Consider the following 27,140-nt stretch of genomic DNA (forward strand, 5'->3'; position numbering starts at 1 on the left):
CTGTAGCTACAGTTGTAGGAAAGGTTGTTCCCTTTCCCTTTTCCTTTTCCCCTCCTCCTCCTCCTCCTCTTCGGCGCTCCCTCACGTGGCGTCTTGGGTTTTTTCTGCCCCGCCCCCTCTGGTCTTCCTAGCGCTTCTCCTTAACATGTGGCCATGAACTTGCAGCTCCGCGGGGCCGAGGAGGTGCCCCCTAGGTCTGGCCTCACGGGCTAGAGGGCAGGGGCTGCTCGACCCTGGCGTCGCAGTTTCTCCGGCGAGAGCACTCTCCGTCTGGGCGGTGCTTGGGGCCCGGCCTTGGGTTGAGAGGAGTCGGAAGGCCGCCCCAGGGGGCGGGCCCAGGGAAGAGGTGGCGGGCTTTCCGGCCAGCTCCAGGTCGGGGCGGCGGAGCAGAGCCCGCTGCTCCTGAATGGCAGTCGAGCCTTTCCTAGGTTTCCGCGCCCTCCGTATTCAGGCTTGCGGGATGCGGAGGCTCGTGCAGCAGCCTCACGGCCCTTTCTTGACCCCGGTCCCGCGAGGGCTGCGGGCCGCAGGCCGCTGGTGGGCGCTGCCAGTGCTCTCCGCTATCGCGCGCTGGCAGCCGACATGCTGGCTCCCCTTGGTCCGCCGCGTCAGTGTAGGCCGCGGGAAGGAGTGGTGCTTGCCCCCGGGCCACGATACGGGCATCAAGATCTACAACAGTCTAACCCAAAGGAAAGACCCTTTAATCTTGCCCCGCCCGGAAGCCACCTCCTGGTAGCGCTGGCGATTCGTTACTGGATTTGGGGGTCTCCACCGAGGGCCTGGTGGGGAGAGGGCAAGGAGTGGGGGAGGGTGAACCCACCATTTTCTGGAAGGAGTAGACGAGTATCTGGTAGTCTAAATTTGGGCAGTTAGGAAACGCATTATATACCTTTAAGTCGGTTTTATATGATCATTGAATTTGTACCTTTATTTTTAATTTGCGATGTGAAATAACTAAGCCAAATGTTTAAGGGAAGCTGCTTGGTATAAAAAGAACGTGGGAGTTTGAAGTATGAACATTTCTTCTCACCTACTCATCTGTGCCACCACGGACCAGCCACTGAGCTTCTTTGAACCTTAGTTTCCTCCTTAGTAAAATGAGGGGGTTGAAATAAAGGACCCCAGAGATTCTTGACTCTTATTCGACAACCTAGTGATCTGAGATCAGAGTTAAAATCCTCTTTCAACTTCTTGCTAGTTCAAGGTTCTTAATCATTTTTGTGTATCATGGTCCTTTTTTTTTTTTTAACCCTTGTACTTCGGTGTATTGTCTCATAGGTGGAAGAGTGGTAAGGGTGGGCAATGGGGGTCAAGTGACTTGCCCAGGGTCACACAGCTGGGAAATGGCTGAGGCCGGATTTGAACCTAGGACCTCCTGTCTCTAGGCCTGAATCTCACTCCACTGAGCTACCCAGCTGCCCCCTATCATGGTCCTTTTGACAATCTAATGATGCCAATGGACCCCTTATAAAAATGAAATACAAAAATACTTAAAAGTTACAAAGGAAACCAGTTACAATGGAAACCAGTTGAAATAGATATAAAATTTTTTTTTTTTTTAAGTTTTTGGACCCCAGGTTAAGAACTGCTTTGCTAGTTATTTGCCCATTATTTTCCTTCCTGGGGCTTGGGAGTGGTTCACATTTTTAATTCCTTGTAATGGGGAGGCACTAGAATCCTCCCAGCTCAAAAATCCTCTGACCCTGTGTATGAATTTTTCTTAAAATGGCACTGCATTGTGAAACTAATGGCTATCTTGTAGTTATGAATATAGTATATTGCTACTGAAAAGCCATTTCAGTTAAAATGATCTTAACTTTGTTCACAGGTATAGTTGTGGACCAACTGTTTATGATCATGCACATCTTGGGCATGCTTGGTGAGTTGCAATACATTTGTCTTTCTGTATTTGTATTTCAGAAGGTTTTCTTCTTGTAAAAGAATAGCTTTAAAAAAACAAATGGATTTGTCTTTGCTCTTAAAATGACTTTAATCTGCCCTGGTCAGAATTGCCACCTTACTTAATGAAGTTATTGCTCACTTTCCTTAGCATCTCTACCTGCAGTCTCAAGAAATTTTTTTTTTTAAACCCTTACCTTCCGTCTTGGAGTCAATACTGTGAATTGGCTCCTAGGCAGGAGAGTGGTAAGGGGAGGCAATGGAGGTCAAGTGACTTGCCCAGGGTCACACAGCTGGGAAGTGTCTGAGACCAGATTTGAACCTAGGACCTCTAGTCTCTAGGCCTGGCTCTCAATCCACTGAGCTACCCAGCTGCCCCCTCAAGAGATTTTAAAGTATTTTATGAATTGGAGGGAAATGGACAGTTTAAGTACTCTGGCATTTATTTTCATTTCAGGAAGCTGAGTAAATGTTAAATAACTGACAAGCTGAAGACATTACTGTATTCATTTATTTAAAGCCCACCTTTTTGATTAAGTTGACCTTTTTGTAATGTGTGAAAAATCTCACATTTGTTTAATAATCCTAACCAGAATGGTAAAGAAGAAACAGTCCTAAAGTATTTAAAAGTAAATGATTACAAATGCAAATTTCAGTTTTTTGTATGATAGGATGAAAATTAGCTTTCATAAAAATAAAATGGCTAAAATAAACCATTAAAAGTTGCAGGCTTTGAAAATATTTTTATCTACCTAGTGTATGCAACCTATGAAAAGAAGAAATGTTTATTTTTTCCTTCATTTAGTCTTCTCTGTATTCCAATATTTTAGTACTAATATTAATCTTTTCATAGTATCATTTAAATTCAGTTATTAGTTTGATCACATGCCCAGATTTCTTTCTGGGAGACAACTTTTCAATTTTGAGGAAATATAATGGACACATAAGGTGATATATTGTAACTAATGAGGGTGTAGTTTCTGTGTAGCACAGAACCTCTAGGTATTTAATTTCAGTCATTCAATCTTTTATTAAGTGCCTACTATGTGCTTAGCACTGTGTTAAGTCCTGGAAAAACTAAGATATAAGATAGTTCCTGCACTTGAGGAACCAACAATTTAATGATTTTACTAGGTGATAGCTGATCTCCTTAAGACTAGTTATCTTTTTACTTATAATCCCCCTCCATTCCCTTACCCCATTTTAAACTGAGTGAGGAATAAGACTAGAAGGAAAAGTGAAATGTTTAGAACTGAGACTACTTTTTTTTTTTCTTTTTTAAACCCTTAACTTCTGTGTATTGGCTCCTTGGTGGAAGAGTGGTAAGGGTGGGCAATGGGGGTCAAGTGACTTGCTCACGGTCACATAGCTGGGAGGCCAGATTTGAGCCTAAGACCTCCTGTCCCTAGGCCTGACTCTCAATCCACTGAGCTGCCCAGTTGCCCTTATGGAGAGACTTCTTGATTGCTTGGGCTGCAGATTTCTTTTCCACTTCTATTGTAGCCTGTAGTCTCAAGGGCTTGAAGGCATTTAAGAACTATTGAAGGGAGGAATATGAATAGTCAGATACTCTGAAATTCACCTTTGTTTTTTAATTAACCATCTTTTTATTTGCTTTTATTAAGCCTTCCCGAATAGGTAGGGAGGAGGGAAGTAGTTTGTAGAAAAAAATCTTATAACTTAAAATTTGGCAGAGAGAAATAGATGGAGAAAGAAAATATGCAACTATGTGGTTGATTTCCACCTATCCTGAGAAAGTAGAATTTTCTCAAACTGCTAAAAGATTATTATTCAGAGAAAAAAAATGTATTTTTAAAAATTTGCATATATCTGCAGTCTTTGTTCTAGGTGGTGGCTTTTTTTGTTTTGTTTTGTTTAATTGAATGGTTAGGTTTGAAGTGAAAAGTTATCAGATGTCAAGATGACTGAGATGTTCACTTCGTGAATTACATTTTCATTAGATATTTTATGTTATTAGTCATATAAATTGCCTATTTAAATAAGAGGAGGAACTAAAATCTGATAATATGCTAGTCATTCTTTTATGTGGTCCTTGAAGATGATTTTGGATACTCTTCCCTCCTTTATTTGATGATTCCTGTTAGAAAGCAAACATATATCAAACACTATGTACAAGTCTAATGTGAAATGTAAGGTGCAGTTTAGTTGAAAAAGTTACTATATATATTTAAAAAATTATATACCATAGTCTGTAAGTACCAGATGAGTGATAGAAACAATAATACAATTTTTGGGGAGGGTGAAATATGTCATTACCTGGCCTGAATCGTGTATATTTTCATAGAAGATTGGGAACTTAAAGCCTTGGGAACTGGGGCTTGAAGGAATGGGCCAGATTCTTTTAAGTATTGAGGAGGGGTATTTCGGGAAAGAAAGATGTTAGCAACAATAGAAAGTGTATTTGATAAAAGAATTCTTGTAGAGGATGTTGGAGGGCTTTAATATCTCAGCCTAAGGGATTTGATTGCATCCTGCAGGAAATGGGGAGCCATTAAAGATTTCTGAGTGTAGAATATCAGAAAAACCTGGAATTATAGAATTGGACAGAATTTTAGGGTTCAGTTAGACCCTTCATTTTACAAATGGGAAAAAGAAGGCCAAGAGATATTAAGTGAATTATACAAGGTAAAAGAAATAGTGATGGCCCTAGAACCCTAACTTTCTGGTATACCACTTCAAATCTGGTGTTCATTTGTCTTGGGTTATGATAGTGAATGAACATTTTAAAAATACCTACCATGTTCATTTAAATTCCAGCACTGTAGAACAAAGGTTTTTATACTTTTTGGTTTCAAGACCCCTTTACACTTAAACATTAATGAAGATGGGGTGGGGTGGGGGGGTGGGGAGCTAGGGTGAGACTCAGATGGGAAGTCTGGGGGTTCAAATATGGCCTCAAGACACTTCCTAGCTCGTTGACCCTGGGCAAATCACTTATTGCCCATTGCCTAGTCCTTAATGCTCTCTTGCTTTAAAACCAATACATAGTATTGATTCTAAGATGGAAAGTGAGGGTTTAAAAAAAATCAATGAGGATCCCAAATGTGGGTTTCATGGGTTATATATTTGTCATACTAGAAATTTAAATTGACAAATTTTAACAATATTCATTTTAAAAAGCAATAATAAATCTACTACATATTGACATAAATAACTATATAAAATACCATATGAAACAAACATTTAGTGAGAATAATTCATTGTTTTATATATTTTTACAAATTGCTTTAGTGTCTGAATAATTTAAAAATGACTGGATTCTTATGTCTTATGTATACAATCAGTTGTGATGTTTTGAAGTAAAGGAAATTTGACCTCACATAGATATGTAGTTGAAAAAGGGAGGAGAATCTTAATAAACAAGTAATATCTTAGAATTATGTAGATACTTTTGACCTCACAGATCACCAGAAAGGTTTTGGGAACCTTCAGAGGTCTAGGGACCACACTTCAAGAAGTACTGATAGAGAGAATGATATGAACTACTGTAGCAGCCTCCCAGACTTTCTATTAGTCTTTCACACGATTGCCAATTCTTTCTAAGGCATAAGTCTGACCACAATTCTTCTACCCCCAAATCCTTAGTAATTCCTTATTTTCTCTAAAATAAAAACACTCTTTTTAGTCTGACATTTAAGACTCAGCACAATCTTGATGCAACTTGCTTCTCCAGATTTATTTCAACTTATTCCCTCTTCATGTATATTCTATGTTCCAGCTAACTCTGGCCTGCCCTAAAGCCTTGACTCCTCATCTTCTCTTCAAAGCTCATTTCAGGTATTGCCTTCTCTGTGAAGCAAGCCTTCATAATTGAATGAATTATTTGTCGCACTGGCCTGTGGCAAGTTGGAGGGAAGCCCACTAACTCTTATCAAAACAGCACTGCCCCCTGCAGCCCACAACTTAGCAGCATTTGAAGATAGATTTCTTTTTGAAAGTTCCTCTCTACAACAGATAGTCTTTTATAGCATCTCACTCTTGGATATTAGAAGCCATTTGTCTAATCCATACTGAGGAGGAATTCCTTTTCCAACATCTTCAACAAGACACTTGAAGACCTTCAGTGAAGGGGAATGCGCTACTTCTCTAGTCTGTCCATTCCGGTTTGAGATAGCTTTCACTGTTGAGATACTTTTTTCTTACCCACATTATTCTTCATCTCTTCTTTGCCTTGGGTTATTACTTAGTGATATGGGTACTACTTTCCAACAATGCAATGACCAACCCCATTTAACCTACATTCCTTTTTGAGCCCTGTTATCCTTTATGCCTTTTGTAGCCTGCTCATAAATCCTACATAGTTCATACATGTTTCATGGTTCATACAGTGTTTTAGGGACTTCCCTTTAGATCTTTTGGCATCATCTGGCTGTCATTATACTCTGCAGGCTGCCATATCTGTTATCCCTTGCTCTTATGACTAGCCCACCTTCCTTTCTTTTCTTTTCTTTTTTTTTTAATTTTAAACCCTTAACTTCTGTGTATTGACTTATAGGTGGAAGAGTGGTAAGGGTAGGCAATGGGGGTCAAGTGACTTGCCCAGGGTCACACAGCTGGGAAGTGTTTGAGGCCAGATTTGAACCTAGAACGACCTGTCTCTAGGCCTGGCTCTCAATCCACTGAGCTACCCAGCTGCCACCCTTTGCAGTTCTTAATTAAGATTTTTCAACCTACTTGGGTCAGCCACAGACCTCTCCTTCATATTCAGTCTCACACATTTATCTCTGGGCAGGTCACTTAATCAGGGTTTGCCATAAGAGCACTTATTTCACAGGATTCTTGTGAGGCTCAAATGAGATAATATTTAGAAAGTATCTAGTACAGGGTAGATGCTATGTAAATGCTTATTCCTTTCTTTTTTTCTTCTTCCTATTGCTTTTTTTTAAATAACAAATTTCCACATGAGTTTTCCAAAGTTATATAATTCAAACTGTCTCCCTTCCTTCTTCCTTCCCCCATCCTGGTGCTGGCAAGCAATTCTTCCCATTGCTTTTTAGATAAACCTCAACTTAATTTCTAAAAAAAATCAACCTTTTTTTTCCTCATCCCAATTCCTACCACCCCCACTAAAAAAAGAAAAACAAAACTTGTAACAATTTTGCACAGACTATATAAAGATAAATTCCTACACTGGTTATATTTTAAAATGGTATCTTATTTTGTGTATTTAATTTGACAAGGAGGTGGGTAGCATTTTCATTATTAGTCTTCTGGAATTGTGATTGGTAATTGCTTTGATCAAAGTTCCTAAGTTTTTAAAAGTTGTTTGTTTTTATCCTTTTGTCACAATTTAATTCCCTAAATTCCAGGGTATTTTATGAGTTAAAGCCATAGGTCGGGGCAGCTAGGTAGCTCAGTGGATTGAGAGCCAGGCCTAGAGGTCCTAGGTTCAAATTCGGCCTCAGACACTTCCCAGCTGTGTGACCCTGGGCAAGTCACTTGGCCCCCATTGCCTACCCTTACCACTCTTCCACCTATAAGTCAATACACAGAAGTTAAGGGTTAAAAAAAAAAAAGCCATAGGTCATCCCTAAAAGAATATATTAAAAAGGATGGGCCTCTACCTTCATCTTCTAAAAAGTGGATTGTTGGGTAGTTGTGTAGCATGCTTATGTGGTTCCAAGTGATAAATTTGCAAAAAAGGGGGATAGGTTTTATTCTTTACATAAGTAAGTGTCTTTGCAAGAGTCTGATTCTTATTCCTATATTACCTACTGCATAAGATTAGTTGGAAAGTGCTTTGTAAGCTGTAAAGCCCTGTAGAAACTTGATTAGTTGTTATTTATGGAGAGAAACTCCAATTTCTCTTTACTGTCTTCCATGAGATGAAGGTTAGGCATATTAAGATCTCCCTCCCCTGTGCAGCAGGATCCAAAGGAAATACTCTCTTGATGATGTTAGATCACCAAATTTTTTATACGTGGGTCTAGTTGACATTTGGCCAGCTTCTCAACTGGACCTTGATGATTTTTTAATGGTTTTATTCATTACTTTTTACCCCACAGTTGTTTCTTTATATTCTTAGCTTCCTGCTTTTCTCCCCTCCCACCCCTGACTTCCCTTGTAACAAGGGAAATTTAAGCAAAACCAGTCAACACAGCTACCCAATCTGATAGCATATGCAACATTCTGTATCTCTAGTCACCCACCTCTGTACTGGGTAAAAAGAGGTGTGTGTTCTATCATTTGTTCTCTGAAACCAAGACCTATCAATCTAGTTGCTTTAGTGTTTTTGGTTGTTATCTTAGTCATTTTAAATATTTTTCTGGTTCTAATTATTTATACTGTGCATGTTTTTCCAAATTCCTCATTATTTCTTAAGAGTGTGATAGCATTTTACTTCATTGGTATGCACTATTTGTTTAGCTAAAATGGCCATCACTTTGTTTCTAGTGTTTAATGCCACAAAAGTGCTTTTATGAATATTTTGGTGTGTATGGAATCTTTTTTGTCCTTGTTCTCCAGTTTTGTGAATTTTTTCACAGTTTCAAATTGTTTTCTGGGACAGTGAAACCAAGTCATAGCTCCACTAATATCTTCTTCCTATTTCCCTTCTAACATTAATTATTTTGTTTTTTGTATCATTGCCCCTTCGTGAGTTGAAACTTCAGAGGTATTTAATTTTATGCTCATTTATTATGAATGATTTGTCTTAAAACCTTAGTTTTGAATTTCTTTTCTATTGGGTAACTGCTCTTGGTCATATATTTATGCCAATCCTCTGCATATCTAAGGTCTTTTATCAGAGATATTTGAAAATTTTTTCTAATTTTTGTAATTTCTGTCTAGCATATTGATTTTGTTCATGCAAAAGTTTTTTTATATTATGTAATCAAATTTGTCTATTTTTATCTTTTATGACCATTTTTGGTTTGATTAATAATTCTTCCAACCCCTCATTCTCAGCCAGAGTTATGAAAGATAACTCTTCCATATTCCTCTAATTTGTTTATGATGTAACCATGTAGATTTATGTTGAATATCAATTTCAAGCAGATTGTGGTATCTGGTGTAAGTTGCTGACCTATGTAATTTATGCCAAACTGCTTTTCAAGTTTTATAGAGACTTCTTTGATTGAAGAATTGTGAGCAATTTAGGAAATGAAGCAGAATTCATTTTGTTTTAGGACAGATAAACAATTTATTATTATCTTTTACCTAGTTTAAATGACATTAATTAAAATGTGACATAGATCAATATGTATATTCAACAAAGATATCACTGTTTGTCCTTCTTACATAAATGTTATTGCACATCAGTTGATGTAGAAGTATAAGCTAAATAGCTTTGCAGAGACATGCCTCTGTTGACAGCGAAGCAGTTAATGTCTTATTCTCCATAGAGTTTGTGTAGAGACTAAGTTTTAATTATCTTTTTATTTTCCCCATTGCTAAGCAAGAGTATATAGTATTTATGAAACTCTTAATGAAAAGCAAAAAACCTACTTGTTTCTTTGACGAATTGACATTTTTATTACTCTTCTTTATGTTTAATTTTGTAAAACTACTTCAACTATGTTACACAGTAGGTAGGGCTTTGTACCGGAAATCAGAAAGACCCGAGTTCAAATGTAGCTTCAAATACTTAGTTGTATGATCCTGGACAAGCCATTTAACCTATTTGCCTATAAAATGAGGATTAAATAGAACCTAGCACTCAGGGTTGTTGTGAGGAGAAAATAAGTTAATATTTAAAAAGCATTTTGCAATTTGAAGCACTAGTAATAGTCATTTAAAAAAGTATTTGGGCTGGGTGTTCATATAGGAGTCTTTCCAGTACATGTATATATGTTGTGATATGTACTTCTTTGTGTACTTGTCATCTTATATGTGTATAGACAAACTACGTTGTGTGTATATAAATATATTCACCATCCATCCACATAGGTGTAAATGTTTATTTTGTAAAATAAATGTTCATAGATACCTTTTTTGTTAACAAATATTCTTCTGACCATTTTTTACCAAGATTGGTCTTAAGAGCTTGAAGTTAAAAAAATTTGCGTGCTATCTGGCCCTAAAAGTTGATAGGGCTACTGGAGAGCTCAAGTATCCACAGACTAAAATAATTGCTTTAGTGGGAAATCAAGACCCAAGAGCTTTTTTATAATTTCTTTAACAAGATTTTTTCCCTCACCCTTAAAAGTATACATAATATACTATAAAGTACAGTATAAAGAAATAGCATTTAATTCTTCATCGGTGTAAAAGTTTTACTTTTAAAAGTTTGTTATATATCTTTAAGAGGAATGCATTTATATATTTTTTTAATTTTTTCTTATCATTGCCGCTGTGAGAAACTCCAACAGATTGCATGTAGAGTTTTTCAAACTCTATAATTATTTAATTATGATATTTAAAGAGAATTTCATTTTATAATATAGATGTAAAAAGCTCAAAATCCAAAAACAAAATCCGGAAGATGGTACTGCAAATTTAAAATTTAAAGAGTATCTTTAATGGTTTATTGTTATGTAGGCTCTTTGCACCACAGAGTAGAATGAATCCGGAACAGTCTTTTTCTTTTACAAACTAAGTTGAGCAAACTTAGCCTTAGGTCCTGTCTACCTTTTAGTTATGGAAACCTAGGTGTCTAGGAGGAATCTCTCCTTTCTTTCTCCTGAACTCTGAATAATATCTTGAAGCATTTTAAATGGAAGGTGTATTTAGAAATAAATTATTTTAACAGTAATTATTTTAAATAGTAATTTAATACCAACTTAAGTAGTAGTTATTTTCTGTATAAAAATTGTAATGAAAATATGACTTTCTCTTTCAGTTCATATGTTCGGTTTGATATAATTAGAAGAATCTTAACAAAGGTTTTTGGATACAACATTGTCATGGTGATGGGGATTACAGATGTAGATGATAAAATAATCAAAAGAGCAAATGAGGTAAATATGAAATATTATTAATTGTTGACTGAGCATTGTGACTGCATGTATTATTTATATTTAAATACTTCAAATTATTTACTTTATTCACAGGTGAAGCAATTTTTATAATCTAAATACATAAACCATTTGGAGGCTTGTACTCATTTTTTAATCATGTCAGAATCAACTTGATTCCTGCAGTTAGATGGCTTTAATTCTTTTGGATTCTTAGGCTCTCTTAATAAATTAGTTATATTCTTCCATACTATAGAAGCTTTAATTTTTACCTCCAGATGAGTAATTTATTCCTTTTCGACAAGGTATATTATACCCATTTCAAGTATGATATGACTTATCAAACTTTCAGTGACTTTCAAAAACTATTTTGTTAGTCATTGATTAAGGACATGGTTCTTATTCATTTTACACTATTGATTATTAAATTTTTTTAAGTCTACAGAAAAACCTCAACATTTCTTATGCTCTTTGTTTAATTTTAATGGATATTTCTGTATATTGTGTGTATCGATGAAGGAAAGGAAGATGAGATTATATGATTTTTTTGTTAACATGGGGAGTTTTCTAGGCAAAAAATATTTTGCAGTTAGATAATCTTGTCTTTATGGCTTCACAAGGCATTTAATAGATGAATGGGTTTTTATGGACATAGGAAAAATATTTTTATGATATTGCTAATCAAGATAAAAATTAGTATAGAGGAAAATCAGATGGGCTAGATTGGTTTTTGGAGAAGAGGTAAAGAAAATAATAATAGCTAGTTGAAGAGAAAACTTCCATTCTGAAAATAATAACTGCTAGCTGAAGAGAAAGTTTCCATTTTGCCTTTAATTCTACCTCCTTCTAGCCTCCAGTCTTTAGACATCTTTCTCTCAGGTCTTAACTAGTCCTCTCATTTTATAAGGCAGCATGATATAGTGGAAAGAGCTCTGATTGTGAATTGGAGTAACTGGATTTAAAGCCCAGCTCTCGTAGTGTCTAACTGTCTGACTTTATTTAGGTAATTCAAGTATTCTGTCTTCTGTTTCTTAATTTCTTCATCTGTAAGTTAAGAGGCATGGCAAGGAGATCTGTCTGATTGGAAAGAGATTGTGGGGATGAGAGGTTGAAATAAGATGAAATAAGTTGATTTATTAGAGGACTTTGAATTTCAGATTTGAGGAGTTCAGATTTTAATTAATAGTAGTAACTGATAAAAATGCTCTTGTTTGTTTCTTCCCAGGAAGATTCTCCTCAAAACCATATTTCTATATGATTTCTTGTTCATAATTGACTGAAGGTGGAGTAGAGGTGGGTAGAACATAGAGTACCTCTAGAGGTTGTCGCAGGAGCCTAAAAGTGAACTCAATAACCCAGACCAGAGTCTGAAAGGACGAGACATTGAGAAAGAAGTGACAGGATTTGCTGGTGGGGTACAGGATTTGCTGGTGGGGTATAGAGGGCAACAGAAAGAGAAATTAAGCTTTGTTACTATTTAGTCCACCAGGTGCTATTGACAGAGGAGGATTTATCAGGAAAGGGATTTTGTTTGGAATCATCTTGTTTGTCATAGTATTTCATTACAATCATATTCTACAACTTGTTCAGACATCCCCCAATTGATGGAATCCCCTCAGTTTCCAATTCTTTGCCACTACAGGAGGAACTACTATCAATATTTTGTCCAAATAGATTCTTTTTCCCTATCTTTGATCTCTTTGGAATACAGACTTACTAGTGGTATTCTTGGGTCAAAAAAGTATACACAGTTTTACAGCTTTTTGAGCACCGTTCCAAATTGTTCTCCAGAATGGTGGTTGCAGTTCACAACCCCACCAACAGTGTATTAATGTCCCAATTTTCTTACATCTCCTCCAACATCATTTTCCTTTTCTTCCATATTAGCCAAATCTGATAGGTGAAATGGTACCTCAGAGTTGTTTTAATTTGTATTTCTCTAATCAGTAGTGATTTAGAGCATTTTTAAGTTGACCTATAGACAGTTTTAATTTCTTCATCTAATAATTGCCTGTTCATATCTTGACCATTCATCAATTGGGAAATGACTTGTATTCATATAAATTTGGCTCAGTTCTTTATATATTTGAGAAATGAGTTTGAGACACTTGTTATATAAATTTTTCCTCAGTTTTTGGTTTCCTTTCTAATCTTGTTTGCTCAAAACCTTTTTAATTTAATGTACTCAAATTTATCCATTTTACATCTCATAATATTTTCCATGTCTTGTTTGGTCATAAAATCTTTCCTTATCCATAAGTCTGACAAGTAAACTATTCCATGCTCCCCGTTTATGTTATCACCCTCTATTTCTAAATTATGTATCCATTTTGACTTTTATCTCAGTAAATAGTGGGAGATGTTGGCCAATGCCTCATTTCTGCCATACTGTTTCCCGGTTTTCCCAACAGTTTTTGTCAAATAGTGAGTCCTTCTCCTAAAGGCTTGGATCTTTGAGTTTATCAAACACTATGTTAATATGGTCATTTATTACTTTGTGTTTTGTATCCAATCTGTTCCACTGATCCACTACTCTATTTTTTATCTAATACCAGATTATTTTGATGATTACCATTTTATAATACAGTTTGATATCTGGTATAGGGAGGCCACCTTCATATTTTTTTTAAAATTCCTTAACATTCTTGACCTTTTGCTCTTCCAGATGAAATTTTAAATTATTTTTCTAGCTCTATGAATTTTTTTGGTAGTTTGATTGGCATGGCACTGAATACCTAAACTAATTTAGGTAGAATGGTCGTTTTTATTACATTGGCTTGACCAACCAATGAACAGTTAATGTTTTTCCAATTGTTTAGATCTGAAGGGGAGTTTATTTGGGAAGGAAGGTGATTTAACTTTTTTAAAAACTTGGTTTTAGAAGTAGAATAGGTTCTAGGGGTGATGCTTGAGACTAGTTTGAGATGGCAATGTTGATTTGGCAGTCACAAGTAAAAGACTGGCTTAGGGGGGCAGTTTATATTTTTTACTTATATATTTAATAAAGATTTGGAGTTATGTGATCCTGTGCAAGTCACTTCACCCTGTTTGCTTGTTTCCTAATCTGTAAAATGATCTGGAGAAGGAAATGGCAAACTACTCCAATGTCTTTGCCAAAAAAAGTGCCAAATGGGGTCATAAAGAGTTGAACATAACTGAAATGACTGAACAACAACAAATAAAAGTTTGCAATCAGGGAACTTCTGTAGAATTAGTTGGAAGTCTCCAAAGCCTCAGAATTTTTTTTAAATCCTTACCTTCTGTCTTAGAATCAGTACTAAGTGTCCGTTCTAAAGCAGAAGGGATAAGAACTAGGCAATTGGGGTTAATTGATTTACCCACTAGGAAGTGTCCGAGGTCATATTTGAACCCAGCACCTGAGGTCTCCAGGCCTGGCTCTATATCCACTGAGTCACCTACCTGCTCCAAATACTTAGCATTTAAAAATTTTCCACACTTGTAAATTTCTGTGGCAGCATTTACTGTATTGAACTTTATTACAACATTTACATAGTGTTTTAAGACTTTTAAAGTGCTTTTCTTACAACTACGTGAGATTGATAATATGAATAATATTAATATTCCCAATTACCAGATGAGAAAATGGAGGTTCAGAGAGACTAAATGACTTGCCCATGGTCATAAATTTTATGTCAAGAGTTGGGATTTGAATATGATTCAGATTTTTTAATTCAAATGCTCTTTAATTCAAAATGCTCTTAACAGTATATTATGTTATTTCACTCTTATGAGAAGTCATGAACTAGTTTAATTTTGCTTCGAAAGAATTGTTACATTTTTGATGATAAATATGTGTTTGCAAGGCAGCAGTAATGATATTCCATTTTTTAGTATTTGTAAAAAAGGCTATTATTTTATTTTACTTCCTCATTTTCTAATGATGGCAAAATCTTGCATGCCATCTGCTTTGAGATTTGTTTTAAAAATATTTTAAATTGTGATATTACACTTATCTGAATTACTCTTGACATTTAATTTCTGGCACAGTTTTGAGTTTGTCAGACAAAAAGCAAAGCAGAAGGATTTATTAAATGAATTAGGGATAAAAATTGAGAAACTTAGTTCCTTGGCATGTTAACATTTCACACCTTAAACAGTGAAAAATATCTTCTCTTGGTTCAAGGCAATTTATCTTTTATTCTGATCAGATACCAGTGTTTGCAAGTATCCTGAAGCTCTGATAATCTGACTGAGGTACATCTTTGAACAATTAGAAACTTCTAAACGGTGGAGTCCTGTGTGTTTCTGTGACCCCTTTTAATGGTTTCTTCTTAGTGGCAGAAATTAGCATGATAAAGCTGACTCTTTAATTATCTGCATAAATGAAGGAGAACTGGAACGTGATTATCTTAAATAATATATGAATTATTCTTAAAGGAGGATATATATAAAAAAAGTTAGCTCACAATTTACAGCCTTTCTGTGTTACGGTGTGAGAGATATAGTCTCAAATTATTGAGGACAGAGTTATCAAACCCCTTAAGTTAAGCCAGATTAAAATGCAATTAGGAGATGTTTAACAAAATAAATTAAAATACAGCATAACAGATATTAATTAATGGTTTTCTAAGTTAATATGCTGTTTTCAGGAATCTGTTCCTATTTAAGTTTGATAACACTGGATTAGATGATACTACAGTTATTTTGAGTAATGATTAGATGACCAGACTCATCGATTTGTTAATGGTTCAGTGGTAGGAAGAGGTTTCCTATGGACTAGCGCAGGGCTGTGTGCTTAACTTTCTGATATTTAACATTTTTGTTAGTGATTCAAAGATATTATAGCTAGCATATTTACCAGATTTACAGATAACACAAAACTGAAAGAGATCACTTAGTGAATCTTAAAGTCAGGATCCCAAAGGATCTTGATAGGCTAGATCCTGGTACTGTATCTAATAAGATAAAATTAATAGCAGTAAATGTTAAATCTTGTACTTGAGGAGTAACAGTCAAGTATAAGATTGGAGACACATAGTTTGATAGTAGTTGTGGAAAAGATCTGGAAGTTTTAGTAGACTGAAGCTCCTCATCAGTCAGGAGCATGATGTGGCTGCCAAAAAAAACACAAATGCAGTCTTTAGGAAGGAATATAAACTCCAGGAATAGGGAGATGATACTCCCACTGTATTCTGCCCCTGTTGGACCTCACTTAGAGTATTACAGTAGTTTCTGGGAATCACAGTTTTTCTTAAACATTTCTTAATTGTAAATGTTTAATGTTAAATGAGAGTTTTCAAAAGAGGGATTCAAGGATCATGAAGGACCTTGAATCTATATTATATGAGGATTTTTGAAGGATTTGAGCATGCTTAATTTGGAGAAGACTTAGGATCGTCACCTTGTGGAAGAGGGTTTAGACTTGTTCTACTTGGCTGTAGAAGGTAGAACCAGGAGCAGTGGGTAGAAGTTGCAAAAAGGCCAATTTTAGGCTCAAGGTCAGGAAAAATTTTCTAACAGAGTTGTTCAGAGATAGAATTAGCTGCTCTGAGAAGTAGTAGATTCCTCCTTTTGAGATGTTTTCAAGAAGCTAGACCTGTTGACAGTATGTTGTGGTGAATTTTATGTATTATAGGTTAGACTAGATGATTGTTGAAATATCTTCTAACCCTCAAATTCTCTGATTCTGTGTTTTACTCAGGCTAATATATACATTTCAATTTTTCCCTGAACATTTAGAAACTGATAAGCATCCTAGAAGGAGTAGGTAGAAAGGAAAAGAGACAGCATAGAATTAAACATTACATCAAATAATCTACACACAGATAATCTAGAATAAACTTTTTTTTTCCCCTGTGGAAAACAACAGGCTATTTTATAATCATTTTAGCCTAACTTTGTTTTTTTGATTTGTGGCTAAAAATAATATTTGAAATTTTTGAAGCAGCCAGTTAGAGACTTTTAAAAATCTTAATTTGGATGTGTTTTGGGTATCTTGGGTGGCATCATCTCATTAAAATTACTACCTATAGCCAATGATTAACTTCTTGGGTGATCTTCAGGAAATCAGTTGACCTTTTCATCTCCAATTTTCCCAGTATTTTACCTTTTGAATGTTTAAGTAAGTATTTATTTGGTTTTGGTTGCTGTGAGAAGTGCTAAATAAAATATTTGTAAAACTGCTTGCATATACATAGTGCCTTTGAAATTCTAATACTCATGTATGAAATGTTAGCAGGAAGCCTGTCTGAATGATTTCTGGTTAGAGTTTTCATTCCAGGTTCATTTCCCTCTTTTTTCTTTGATGGCTAGTTAAATTGATTTTTTTTCTCATTTAAAAAGCAGAAATGATTCTTGTAAAACTGAAAATTAATACCCTTTTAGCAATGTAAGTTTGTGTATTTATAGCCTCAATAGCTCTTTAATGGATCATGGATCTCTCTTCCTCTCTTCTTCTCTGTTGCCATATTTTAGATTATTTCTTTTGACATCTGAGAGTTTAGAAATTTAAACATTCCTAATCATAACAAATTGGTACATAGAATAGTTTGATAGTTTACTTTTTTGAGAATAGAGCATAATAAACATTTTTAATAGTACAAAATAATACTGTTATTTGCTTCAATCTGTCACATTGCCTTCCAACCAGAAACCCATGTCAGTTAAACCTTTATGACCACTGATTGCTTGGGTACAGATGTGGCCCTTGCCCATGCTAGGCCTTTAATGTTTAATAGAATTGAGATTTTGGGGCTCTGAAAAAAATGGCTAAGAACAATGAAACCATTTTACCTAGCTCCTTCTTTGTATTTAAAAAATAGCCATAGTTTGCCTTTTGGCTTTTTATTCACAGATAGTTGACTGCTTACTCTCAGTAGCTTCTTGTTATTAACTGATAAGCTTCTCTGTTGTAGATGGACATTGCACCCTCAGCTCTGGCCCATCTTTATGAGGAAGATTTTAAACTAGATATGGCTGCATTGAAGGTATTGTCACAATTATTATGGTCACAATCATTAAAAACTGAATATGTGTTTTCTCTCTATTTTGTATTCTCAAAGTCTCTTTAATAGTAAAATACAATTATATTGTGATTAACATTTCCATAAGTAGCCTAAAATCAGTTCTTTCTCCTTTACTTTAGGTACTTCCACCTACAGTATATATGAGAGTAACTGACAGTATACCTCATATCATTTCATTTATTGAAGGAATAATTGCTAAGGGGCATGCTTATTCAACTATGAAAGGTAGGATTTATGTGGTTAATATCTAGTTGTAATTTGAGTATGAACACATGACAATTGGGATCTTTAGAAACTTGATAGTATGTTATTAATGTAATTTATTATTATTATTGACAATAGTAGTAGCTAGCATTTATATAGTACTTGAAGGCTTTCATTTTATCCTTAAAACAACCCTGGGAGGTCTGTGTCATTATTATCCTCATACAAATGAGGAAATGGAGGCAGGTGGAGTGACTTACATGGTCACATAGTTGGCCTGAGACAGTTTTGAATGCTAATCTTCTGGATTCCAAGTCTTCTGCTCTATCCACAGTAGCATTTCTCTCTCTCTCTCCCTGGTATTAATTATATTTTCAGATGACATAAACTATTTAATTGAGTTTTTTAATGTAATTCTCACTTAAAGAAACATTTTCGTCATTTCTTGAGTAACTATGTTCCATTATAATACAGATACAATAGATTCCCCCACCCTCACCCCCCCAATCCTCAGGGGACTTTCTAGGATCTACTGTGAATTTCTGAAACCTCAGATAGAGGCCAACACTTGTAGACCCTATATATGGCATGTGTTTTGGGTTTTTTTAATACACATATATATGATAAAAGTTTAATTGATAAATTAAACATACAATAAGAATTGCTAACATTAAATACAGTAATAATAAAGTACATTGTATATTATTATGCAGTATTGAAAAATAATCACCACTTATCTGCAGGAGATATGTTCCAAGACTCCATCAAATGAATGCCTGAAACCATGGGCAGTTTTTGCTTTAACTTTTAGTACCTATGTTAACTTTATAGTATTGTGCTCTTTCTCTCCCCACTCTTGGCCCTTTGCTTAGCAATCCTCGACCTTCCAGGCAACCCCCCCACCCCCCACCCCCAAAAAAGAAATCTTTAAAAAAAGTACTGTCCAAGTAAAAGCAGAAGAACTGACACAGAGAGTATGCTACCCCAGGTAGACCACTGCTACAGTCAGACCTCCAGTGCCCTGTGCAGCCCCCAATGACTGCAAGTGACTGAAACCGAAACTGTTGATAGAGAGGACTACTGTAGATTTCTGCCCTTCAAGTGAAATTTGTTTTTAAACTTAATCTATGTAATTATATAAATTTGATGACTATCCAGAGTGACTTAACCCTAGCCAAGAGTTCAGAGTTTTAAAAAATGTTCTTCCTAGTTTCCCAGAAAAGGGTGTCAGTAATTGTGGCATTTTATTTTGGTTAGCAAATATCAAAGTATCTCCCCTGCTCTATTGTCTGACAGTCTAAATCTTGTAATTCTTTCAAGGCCTACATGGGCACTTATCATCTCCATTAATTTTTTTTTTTGACTAGCAATAACAGACACAGTAAACTTTCTTATTTGTAGATATTGAATTGTCAACACACAATTCCATAGTTCATTATGAATGATCATCTTATATAGTTTTAATCATCCAGTATCTCCAGCTAGTTCATATGCTCTTGGGGTACATGGACCATGTTTTCTATCTTCCTCTTAAGATTTGGATTTTGGCATAAACTGGCTGTGAGACTTTGAGCAGGTTACTTATCACATTAGTGCCCTCAAACAACTCTCTTAACTTGCATTAGGAGTGTTTCTTCACCAGGAAATTCCTTGTGAAATCACAGCTCTAGAATCCCTAAATCTAAAATTAGTGGAATTTTAAAAATTTACATTTATTTGGACTTTTTGTTAATTTTGTAGGGTCTTATAAGCAATATGAGAGAGGACAAAGTTACTTAGCAAGTTAATAATTTAAACAAAATTGGAAAGGGAGATACTTATTTAAGAAAAATTATACATATATATGTAATATCTTTTTATATAGGATATATCAAATGACATAGTAATGGTTTTTTTTTTTTTTGGTCTTCAAGTCCCTTTCTCTTTTCCCTCACACACACATACCTCTCTACTAGGCAATAAATTGTTAGCCTATTTAGAAAATTAAACAAGTTTTTAGGCTTATCACCTGTTAAAACTGTATTTATTTTTCCTATTATTGAGATTTGTTCCTCTAATTTACTCAAATAACCTGATGATGACAGATTTGAAGAATTAGAGGACTGTCATGGTATGAACATGTCTAAGATGGAAGCAACCAAAAATAGTCATATAAAAGTTGAATCTAGTACATTTGTCTTTTGGGAAATAAGCATCATGAAGTGGTAGAGTGAGACTTGGACTTAAATTCAGAGAACCTGAATTCCTATCCCAACTTTGCCATTCACTGCTTGTCTATGACCTTAAGCAAATCTTTGACTCTCTTAAGGCCTCAGTTTCTTTATCTGTAAAATGAAGAGTTTGAATTAGGTGATCTTTAAGATCTCTAACTCTAAATCTCTGATTTTAATTTAACTGCCTATTTCTGTGCTATTTAATTGCTTAATACTACTTACTTTCAGTGAAGAACATCATCCTTAGAATAAATAGCAGCTTAAACAGCTAGGGAGACTTCATAAATTAGAATTTGATAGTGTTCCTACCATTTTGGTAAAGCTTCTACAATTCTAAGCTTTTTTTTTCTATTTCATTACAATTTTGTAATCAGAAATGGGATGAGTCAAAACTGGTTCTGTAGTGAATTTTCTGATTAAATATTTCTTAATCTCATTTAAAAATTGTGGTGTGTGTCTATGTAAAAATGTAGGCGAATATTATTCATTGTAGAGACAGAATCCCTTATAAGTAAGAGACCTAAAATGTTTTATATAGATTAGGGTTAGAGAAAAAATTCATTTATGAATTCCTGTGAATTGGGAAAGCCCAAGATTAGAGAGATTACCTTGCCTTATAATTTACCTTTTTAAAAAATTTCCCCAAAACTTTATTTTAAAGAATTTGTACTTTTTAAACTCATTCATTTTTCTGTGTACTATTTTGTACAAATATATTGTTAAAATGAGTATTTTTTCACTCCACTATTTATGATCCTTGGGCTAACAAAAATAAATGTCATGTAATTTTAATAACTTGTGTTATTGTGTTAATAACATACAGCTATTGATCTTTAAGTCTGGGATATTTCACTGATTTTAATAATTTTTTTTTAGGTAATGTTTATTTTGACCTTAAGTCTAGAGGAGACAAATATGGGAAATTAATTGGTATTGTCCCAGAGCCAGGAGTGGAACCAGGTAAGTTGATTTAGTTTTTGCCTAAGTGCTTTAAATCTGCTTCAGCTTATTCTTTTTTAGATTGTAAGTTCCTTAAAGACAAAGATGACATATTCCATTGTTTTTTTAAAAATCATTTTTATTGATATCTTTTGTTTTAACCTCACTAAGATTTCTTCCTATCCTTTCCCTACCATCTTCTCAGAGATAACTCATATAAGAAATTTTTTTTATTAAAAAAAAAAAAAAAGAAAAAACAGGCAGAGAAAAAAATTCAGTGAAACTGATCAAAACATTGAAAAATATTGATGTAATTTATAGTGTTTATGGACCCTCTAAACCAGTGATGGTTTAGAGCCAAACTACAGCCTGCGGGCCAGATGCACCCCCCCTGAAATGTTCTATCTGGCCCTGCTACATTATCCCTAATCTGACAAATACAATGAGTAAGGTACAATACGATGAAACTTTGAAAGAGTTGCCTTAGAAACAGACTGACAGATGAGCATTTCCTTTCCTTTGGCCCCCTCTTTAAAAAGTTGCCCATCACTGCTCTAAACTCTTGACTTCTGCAAAGGAGCAAGGTTTGATATCTTTTCATATCTAATCTTTAGGATTAAGCTTGTCCATAATTTTTGTGATATTCAGTTTTGATTGTCTTATGATTATTCTTTCCATTTCATTGTGATAGTGATTATGTATGTTGTTTTTCTATCATTTTATTTCTAGTACTTAATCCATATGGTTAAAATTCAATTTATGCCCTCTATGGGTACTCAGTAAATTTTAACAGCCTTAGATTAAAATTGCTCTGGGAAATGAAGAGCTAATCAAGTTTGTACAAAAGCTGAAAAGAAGTGTGCTATTACATCCAGGGCACCATTAACCTTTTAGCCTCCCAAATTGTTTGATTAAACCAAATAGTAGTGTTGCTCATTTGGTTCTCAGGAATGAGACCTGTTTTAACGTAAGAAATGAGGTTTTTTTGTTTTTTTTTTCCTTAACTCATTTACTATTAGGGATATGATGGAAATAGTATGTTTCATTGCCAGTTATTATTTTCTGCTTCTCCAACATGTTATTCAAGCTTTACCAGAGAAACCTTAAAAGTCCATTGGTCTGTGAAGTATGAGCAGTGAAACTGATTTTCTTGTGTGACCTATAAAAATCAGAGGAGGTGGGATCATAAGCAAATGTAAAATATTTGAACTTAGAGCAGACAGTACTTTGAAAGTTGGCCAGTCTTTTGTTAGCAGCTTTAGTGAATGGAAATATGCCTTATTTTGTACCAACATCAAAATGAGTGACTATTGTATAGAAGTTAATATAGAATTTTGTATGAAGTTAAATTTGTAAGTGACATGTTAAACTAATCCTTGGGGAATGAATGACAAGAAAAAGTCTTTTGACTGGTAAAAGGATATAAAGAAACCACATAAGCTATCTGTTATGAGATGGATGCATGAAATAGTTCTCTAGTAAACCATAGAACCTCTGAAAATAGTGAAACCATCTGAGGCTTGTTTTGTGCTATTTGCATAGGCTAACTGAGATTGATAACCATTATCTAAAAGAGAGCTTATAAGATGAGGAAAAAATTTTGAGAGGATTGTACCATGAGTGATTTAGTAATTTATTTAAAAAATACATATTGAGTGCTCAAGGCAGAAGATTAACAATTATTCCTATCTTTTAAAGGAAACTGTAAAAAATAATGAAAAAAAAAACCCTTACCTTCCATCTTAGAATCAGTACTGTATATTAGTTATTAGTTCCAAGACAGAAAAGTGATAAGGGCTAGGCAATGGGGGTTAAATGGTTTTCTCAGGGTCATCCAGGAAGTATCTGAGGCCAGATAAAACCCCAAATCTCCTGTCTCTAGGCCTGACTCTCTCTCCACTGAGCCATTTAGCTGCCCCCCCAAAATAACTAATTTTTCAGGACAGAGTAAACAGCAATAAAACATAGTATTTCCTGTATGACCCAGAATCACGTCTCAATCACCAGTGAAGAGAATTCTTTGAAATTATTGGACCCCTTTCTATAGAATTTCCTTCATTAGGTTAGTTAATCAAGCTTAGATGGAAATTTTGGAGGATTTGGAGTATACTGTCTGTGACCCAAGTTATGGCTTTTCACCAAAACTATGCCCCACAGTTCATTGTGCCATTTCTTTGCAATGATTTTTGACCTAGAACCCAGGTCGATCATCCACTTTGCCAATCTGATTTGGTTTCAAATGACTTTGGGTAGTTTCTGAGAAATCAAATTTCTTCTCAAAGAAGAAGAGATGGATATTTACCACCAGTGAGAATATTTAGGATAACTTGTTTGACCTTTTTTTTAAACCATCTTCAAAAACTCAGGTTCAAAACTGAAGCAATTACTACTGCATTGGTTGACTTTAATATGTGTAAAGCTTCCCCAAGATGATGCTTTTAAAGAACATTCAATGTATAAATATCTTTTAATATTGTATAGTCCTCCTGATTCATATCACCACCTCATAATTACATGTTTAAGACTTCAGAAGTCTTTTTCTTATAAACAACCCAATGAATTAAAAAAAAGATGGAAATAAAATTAATTATTCTAGGAAAACTATTTTGAATAACTTTTAGATTAGCAATTATTCCCTCATTCCTTTATTGTGTTAGATGGCCTGTGTTTGACAATAGGTGCTTAAAAGTTCAATGAATATAGATCTTTAAATTGGCAAATATTGTCAGTAAACTTTGCTAACATGAAAAAATCTTTAACAGTAAAATACTACAAATATAAATATACAAATGCACTTATACAAATTCTACAGTGTTTTCTTGCCAGAGGCTGCAGATCTGGGAGTTGGGAAATCTCTGGTTTAGTTCCAGACTATCGGTCACTCAGCCTTTATTATGTACTTACCATGTGTCAGGCACTGTGCTAAACTAGATACAAGCTATGTTACTATTGTATCAGTTGCTTATTATCCTTAGTTGTTTTGGTTATAAAAAGGAAGTTGGAGTAGATAATTCCCAAGGTACCTTTCAAGCTCTTAACTAGATTTTGTAGAAAGGAAAGATCACTTTATCTTTCAATACTCAGACTTCTAGTATTCATCTGGGAATAAAAATCTAAATAAAGTTAGTATTGTCTCTATCATTGTATCATGTGTTTAGGCATATAGTAAGCACTAATAAATGGGTCTTGCCTTGATTTGCCTTGACAGGCTTTATTGTTGTAATTCAGAGTAGAAAAATTATTTTATGCTCATAGTGAAGGACTACATCAACGGTCGGCAACCTTTTTGGCCATGAGAGCCATAAATGCCTGGGGAAGGAGGAGGATGGAGGCAGAAGGCGCTGGAATATGGGGCGGGGGCTGAAGGGCCCCCTGGGGCACATCCTGAGGAGGTGGAGCCAGATATGGCTTGAGAGCCATACTTTGCCGACCCCTGGACTACATTCTCACAGCTAGTGTTTCAAAGATGTTTGAAGTAATGTCCAATTCAGTAGGCTCTTCAGCATTATATCAATCCCCATTCATTTAATTGTTTTATTAAAACTGGACCAATTATCAGTGTCCTTCAGGTGCTTTGGTGTACTTAGCAAATTTTACATTTACATCTGCTAACTTTGTAGGTAGAGAAAAATCAATGAGAAGAAAAATGTTTAATTACTTGTAAGACAGAACAGTTTTTTGAATGTATTTCTAGAGGCCTTGGTTTCATAGTATATTGGTTTAAAAAATCTTTCCATTAATCAAATACTTTATTGTTGCAGATGATTCTGATAAACTACATCCCAGTGATTTTGCTTTATGGAAGGCAGCTAAGCCCCAGGAAATTTTTTGGGCTTCTCCTTGGGGAAATGGAAGGCCTGGCTGGCACATTGAATGCTCTACAATCTCAAGGTCAGTTTTTTTAGATACTTGCTTTATATATATTTTTTTAATCTTGGCAAATGGAAAGCAAACAGTACATAGTTTGGTCAGCAGAGGGTGTTAATGTAAGCAGATGTGTAGACAAAGAACAATTTTTTGACCGTTTGTGGGTGAATAAAGAGAAGTATTTAAATATATTCAACTCTTAATAATTTCATTAAAAAATTTAATCACTAGTAGAAACAACTGCCTTATAGAATTCTGATTTTTAGGTTTTATAGGAGTGATTTCTGCTCTTGCTTTAATATCCATCTTGTAGATCATATTATGTATTCATTTATTTGCCTTTTGCCAATGTTTTTAATTACTTAGAAACAGACATTTTCTTAGAATAGATCAGATGATGAAGCTTAATTCTCACTACCAGAGACTGATGGGACTTTATAAAAAAGCACAACATCTCTATGGTACACCCAACCTGGTGTTTGATTCCTGGGGAAATCAATATTTAATCATCCCTATTGTCTGTCAGTCAACAAACAGTTATTTAGCCTTTTTCTGTGCACTTCATCCTATATTTATGTTCCTCCCTAAATTCTAGTTTACTCGTGCATGTGAGACAATTTTTATTCAGTATATCATAAAATTGCTCTACCTCTTTAAGGAAAATCAACTCATAATATTTAAATTGATTTGAACTTACACTTAAATGCCTACCATGTACAGAGAGAGCACTGTGTTGGACACTTAGTTAAAACAGGGTCCTTGCTGTTATGGAGCTTAACAGCTCCATATGATTTGATATATCCTTTGTGACATTATTTTATACTTGTTACCCTTGTTTAATGTTTAGAAACATTTATTTTACCAAACTCTGAATTAATTGTCAGCAATTTTGAATATTCTGAATTAACTTATTCTGAAGATGAATGTTGCTTTAGGAAGGATTCTGATAAAATAGATTCTTATTTCACTTCAGTTGCAATATGGTACAAATTGGATTAAAACGAACCTGAATTTCTTTGTTGTATTAGTGCATAGGCTAATGGACTGATTTTCCACTTTTATAATAATTTGTTTTATTTTGTTGACTCTTCTTGAACCTATTTGGAATTTCTTGGCACTTTGCCATTTCTTTCTCCACTTCATTTTACAGATGAGGAAACTGAGATAAACAGTTAAATGATTTCCCAGTGTCACACAGCTAGTAAGTGTCTGAAGCTAGATCCGAACTCAGGAAGATGAGTCTTTCTAACTCTAGATCTGGCTCTCTAACCACTGTACTACCTAGCTACCCCTTTTTATAATAGTAATAGTACATTTAATAAGCATAGATGCGTATATATTTAATCTGAACAGCAGTCACGGGTACACAAAAGACACATCATGGAGTAATTGGTAGAAACCTTTTAAATATTTCTCAGTAGCACTCGTGAAGAAGAGAGGCCAATACCATATTTGTTCTGAAGAAAAGAGAGAATTTTAGGACAGTGAAATGTTAACTGGCCTCTTGAGTTATACTCTTAGTGACACAATCACCATTCCTTGCACGTGAGCTGATTTTCTGTTGTGGCTTATTAAATCAGAGGAATAAGGAGAAACAGGTTTTTACTTTTTTTTTTTTAAACATTTATTAATATTCATTTTTAACATGGTTACATGATTCATGCTCCACCTTTCCCCTTCAACCCCCCCCCCCCCCGCACCCCTGCCACCCATGGCCGATGCGCATTTCCACTAGTTTTGTCATGTGTCCTTGATCAAGACCAATTTCCAAATTGTTGGTAGTTGCATTGGTGTGGTAGTTTCGAGTCCACACCCTCAATCATGTCCACCCCGACCCATGCGTTCAAGCAGTTGTTTTTCTTATGTTTCCTCTCCTGCAGTCCTTCCTCTGAATGTGGGTAGCTTTCTTTACCATAAATTCCTCAGAATTGTCCTGGGTCATTGTATTGCTGCTGGTACAGAGGTCCATTACATTCAATTTTACCACAGTATATCAGTCTCTGTGTATAGAGTTCTTCTGGCTCTGCTCCTTTCGCTCTGCATCGGTTCCTGGAGGTCTCTCCAGTTCGCCTGGAACTCCTCCAGTTTATTATTCCTTTTAGCACAATAGTATTCCA

General features: G+C 35.0%; 1 protein-coding gene across 1 annotated transcript in view; it reads left to right on the plus strand.

Moving 5' to 3' along the window:
• Positions 1-460: 460 nt before the first annotated feature.
• CARS2 (cysteinyl-tRNA synthetase 2, mitochondrial) overlaps positions 461-27,140 on the plus strand; it is a 74,164-nt gene continuing 47,484 nt past the window's right edge. Inside the window, exons 1-7 of the mRNA XM_044670526.1 lie at positions 461-732; positions 1,829-1,879; positions 10,700-10,817; positions 17,690-17,761; positions 17,920-18,025; positions 21,094-21,177; positions 24,918-25,047. Of these exons, the coding sequence (XP_044526461.1) occupies positions 461-732; positions 1,829-1,879; positions 10,700-10,817; positions 17,690-17,761; positions 17,920-18,025; positions 21,094-21,177; positions 24,918-25,047 (833 nt within the window). The remainder of the gene's footprint in view (positions 733-1,828; positions 1,880-10,699; positions 10,818-17,689; positions 17,762-17,919; positions 18,026-21,093; positions 21,178-24,917; positions 25,048-27,140) is intronic.

This window comes from Gracilinanus agilis, chromosome 3 (assembly GCF_016433145.1).
Source record: "Gracilinanus agilis isolate LMUSP501 chromosome 3, AgileGrace, whole genome shotgun sequence".
Taxonomy (NCBI): domain Eukaryota; kingdom Metazoa; phylum Chordata; class Mammalia; order Didelphimorphia; family Didelphidae; genus Gracilinanus; species Gracilinanus agilis.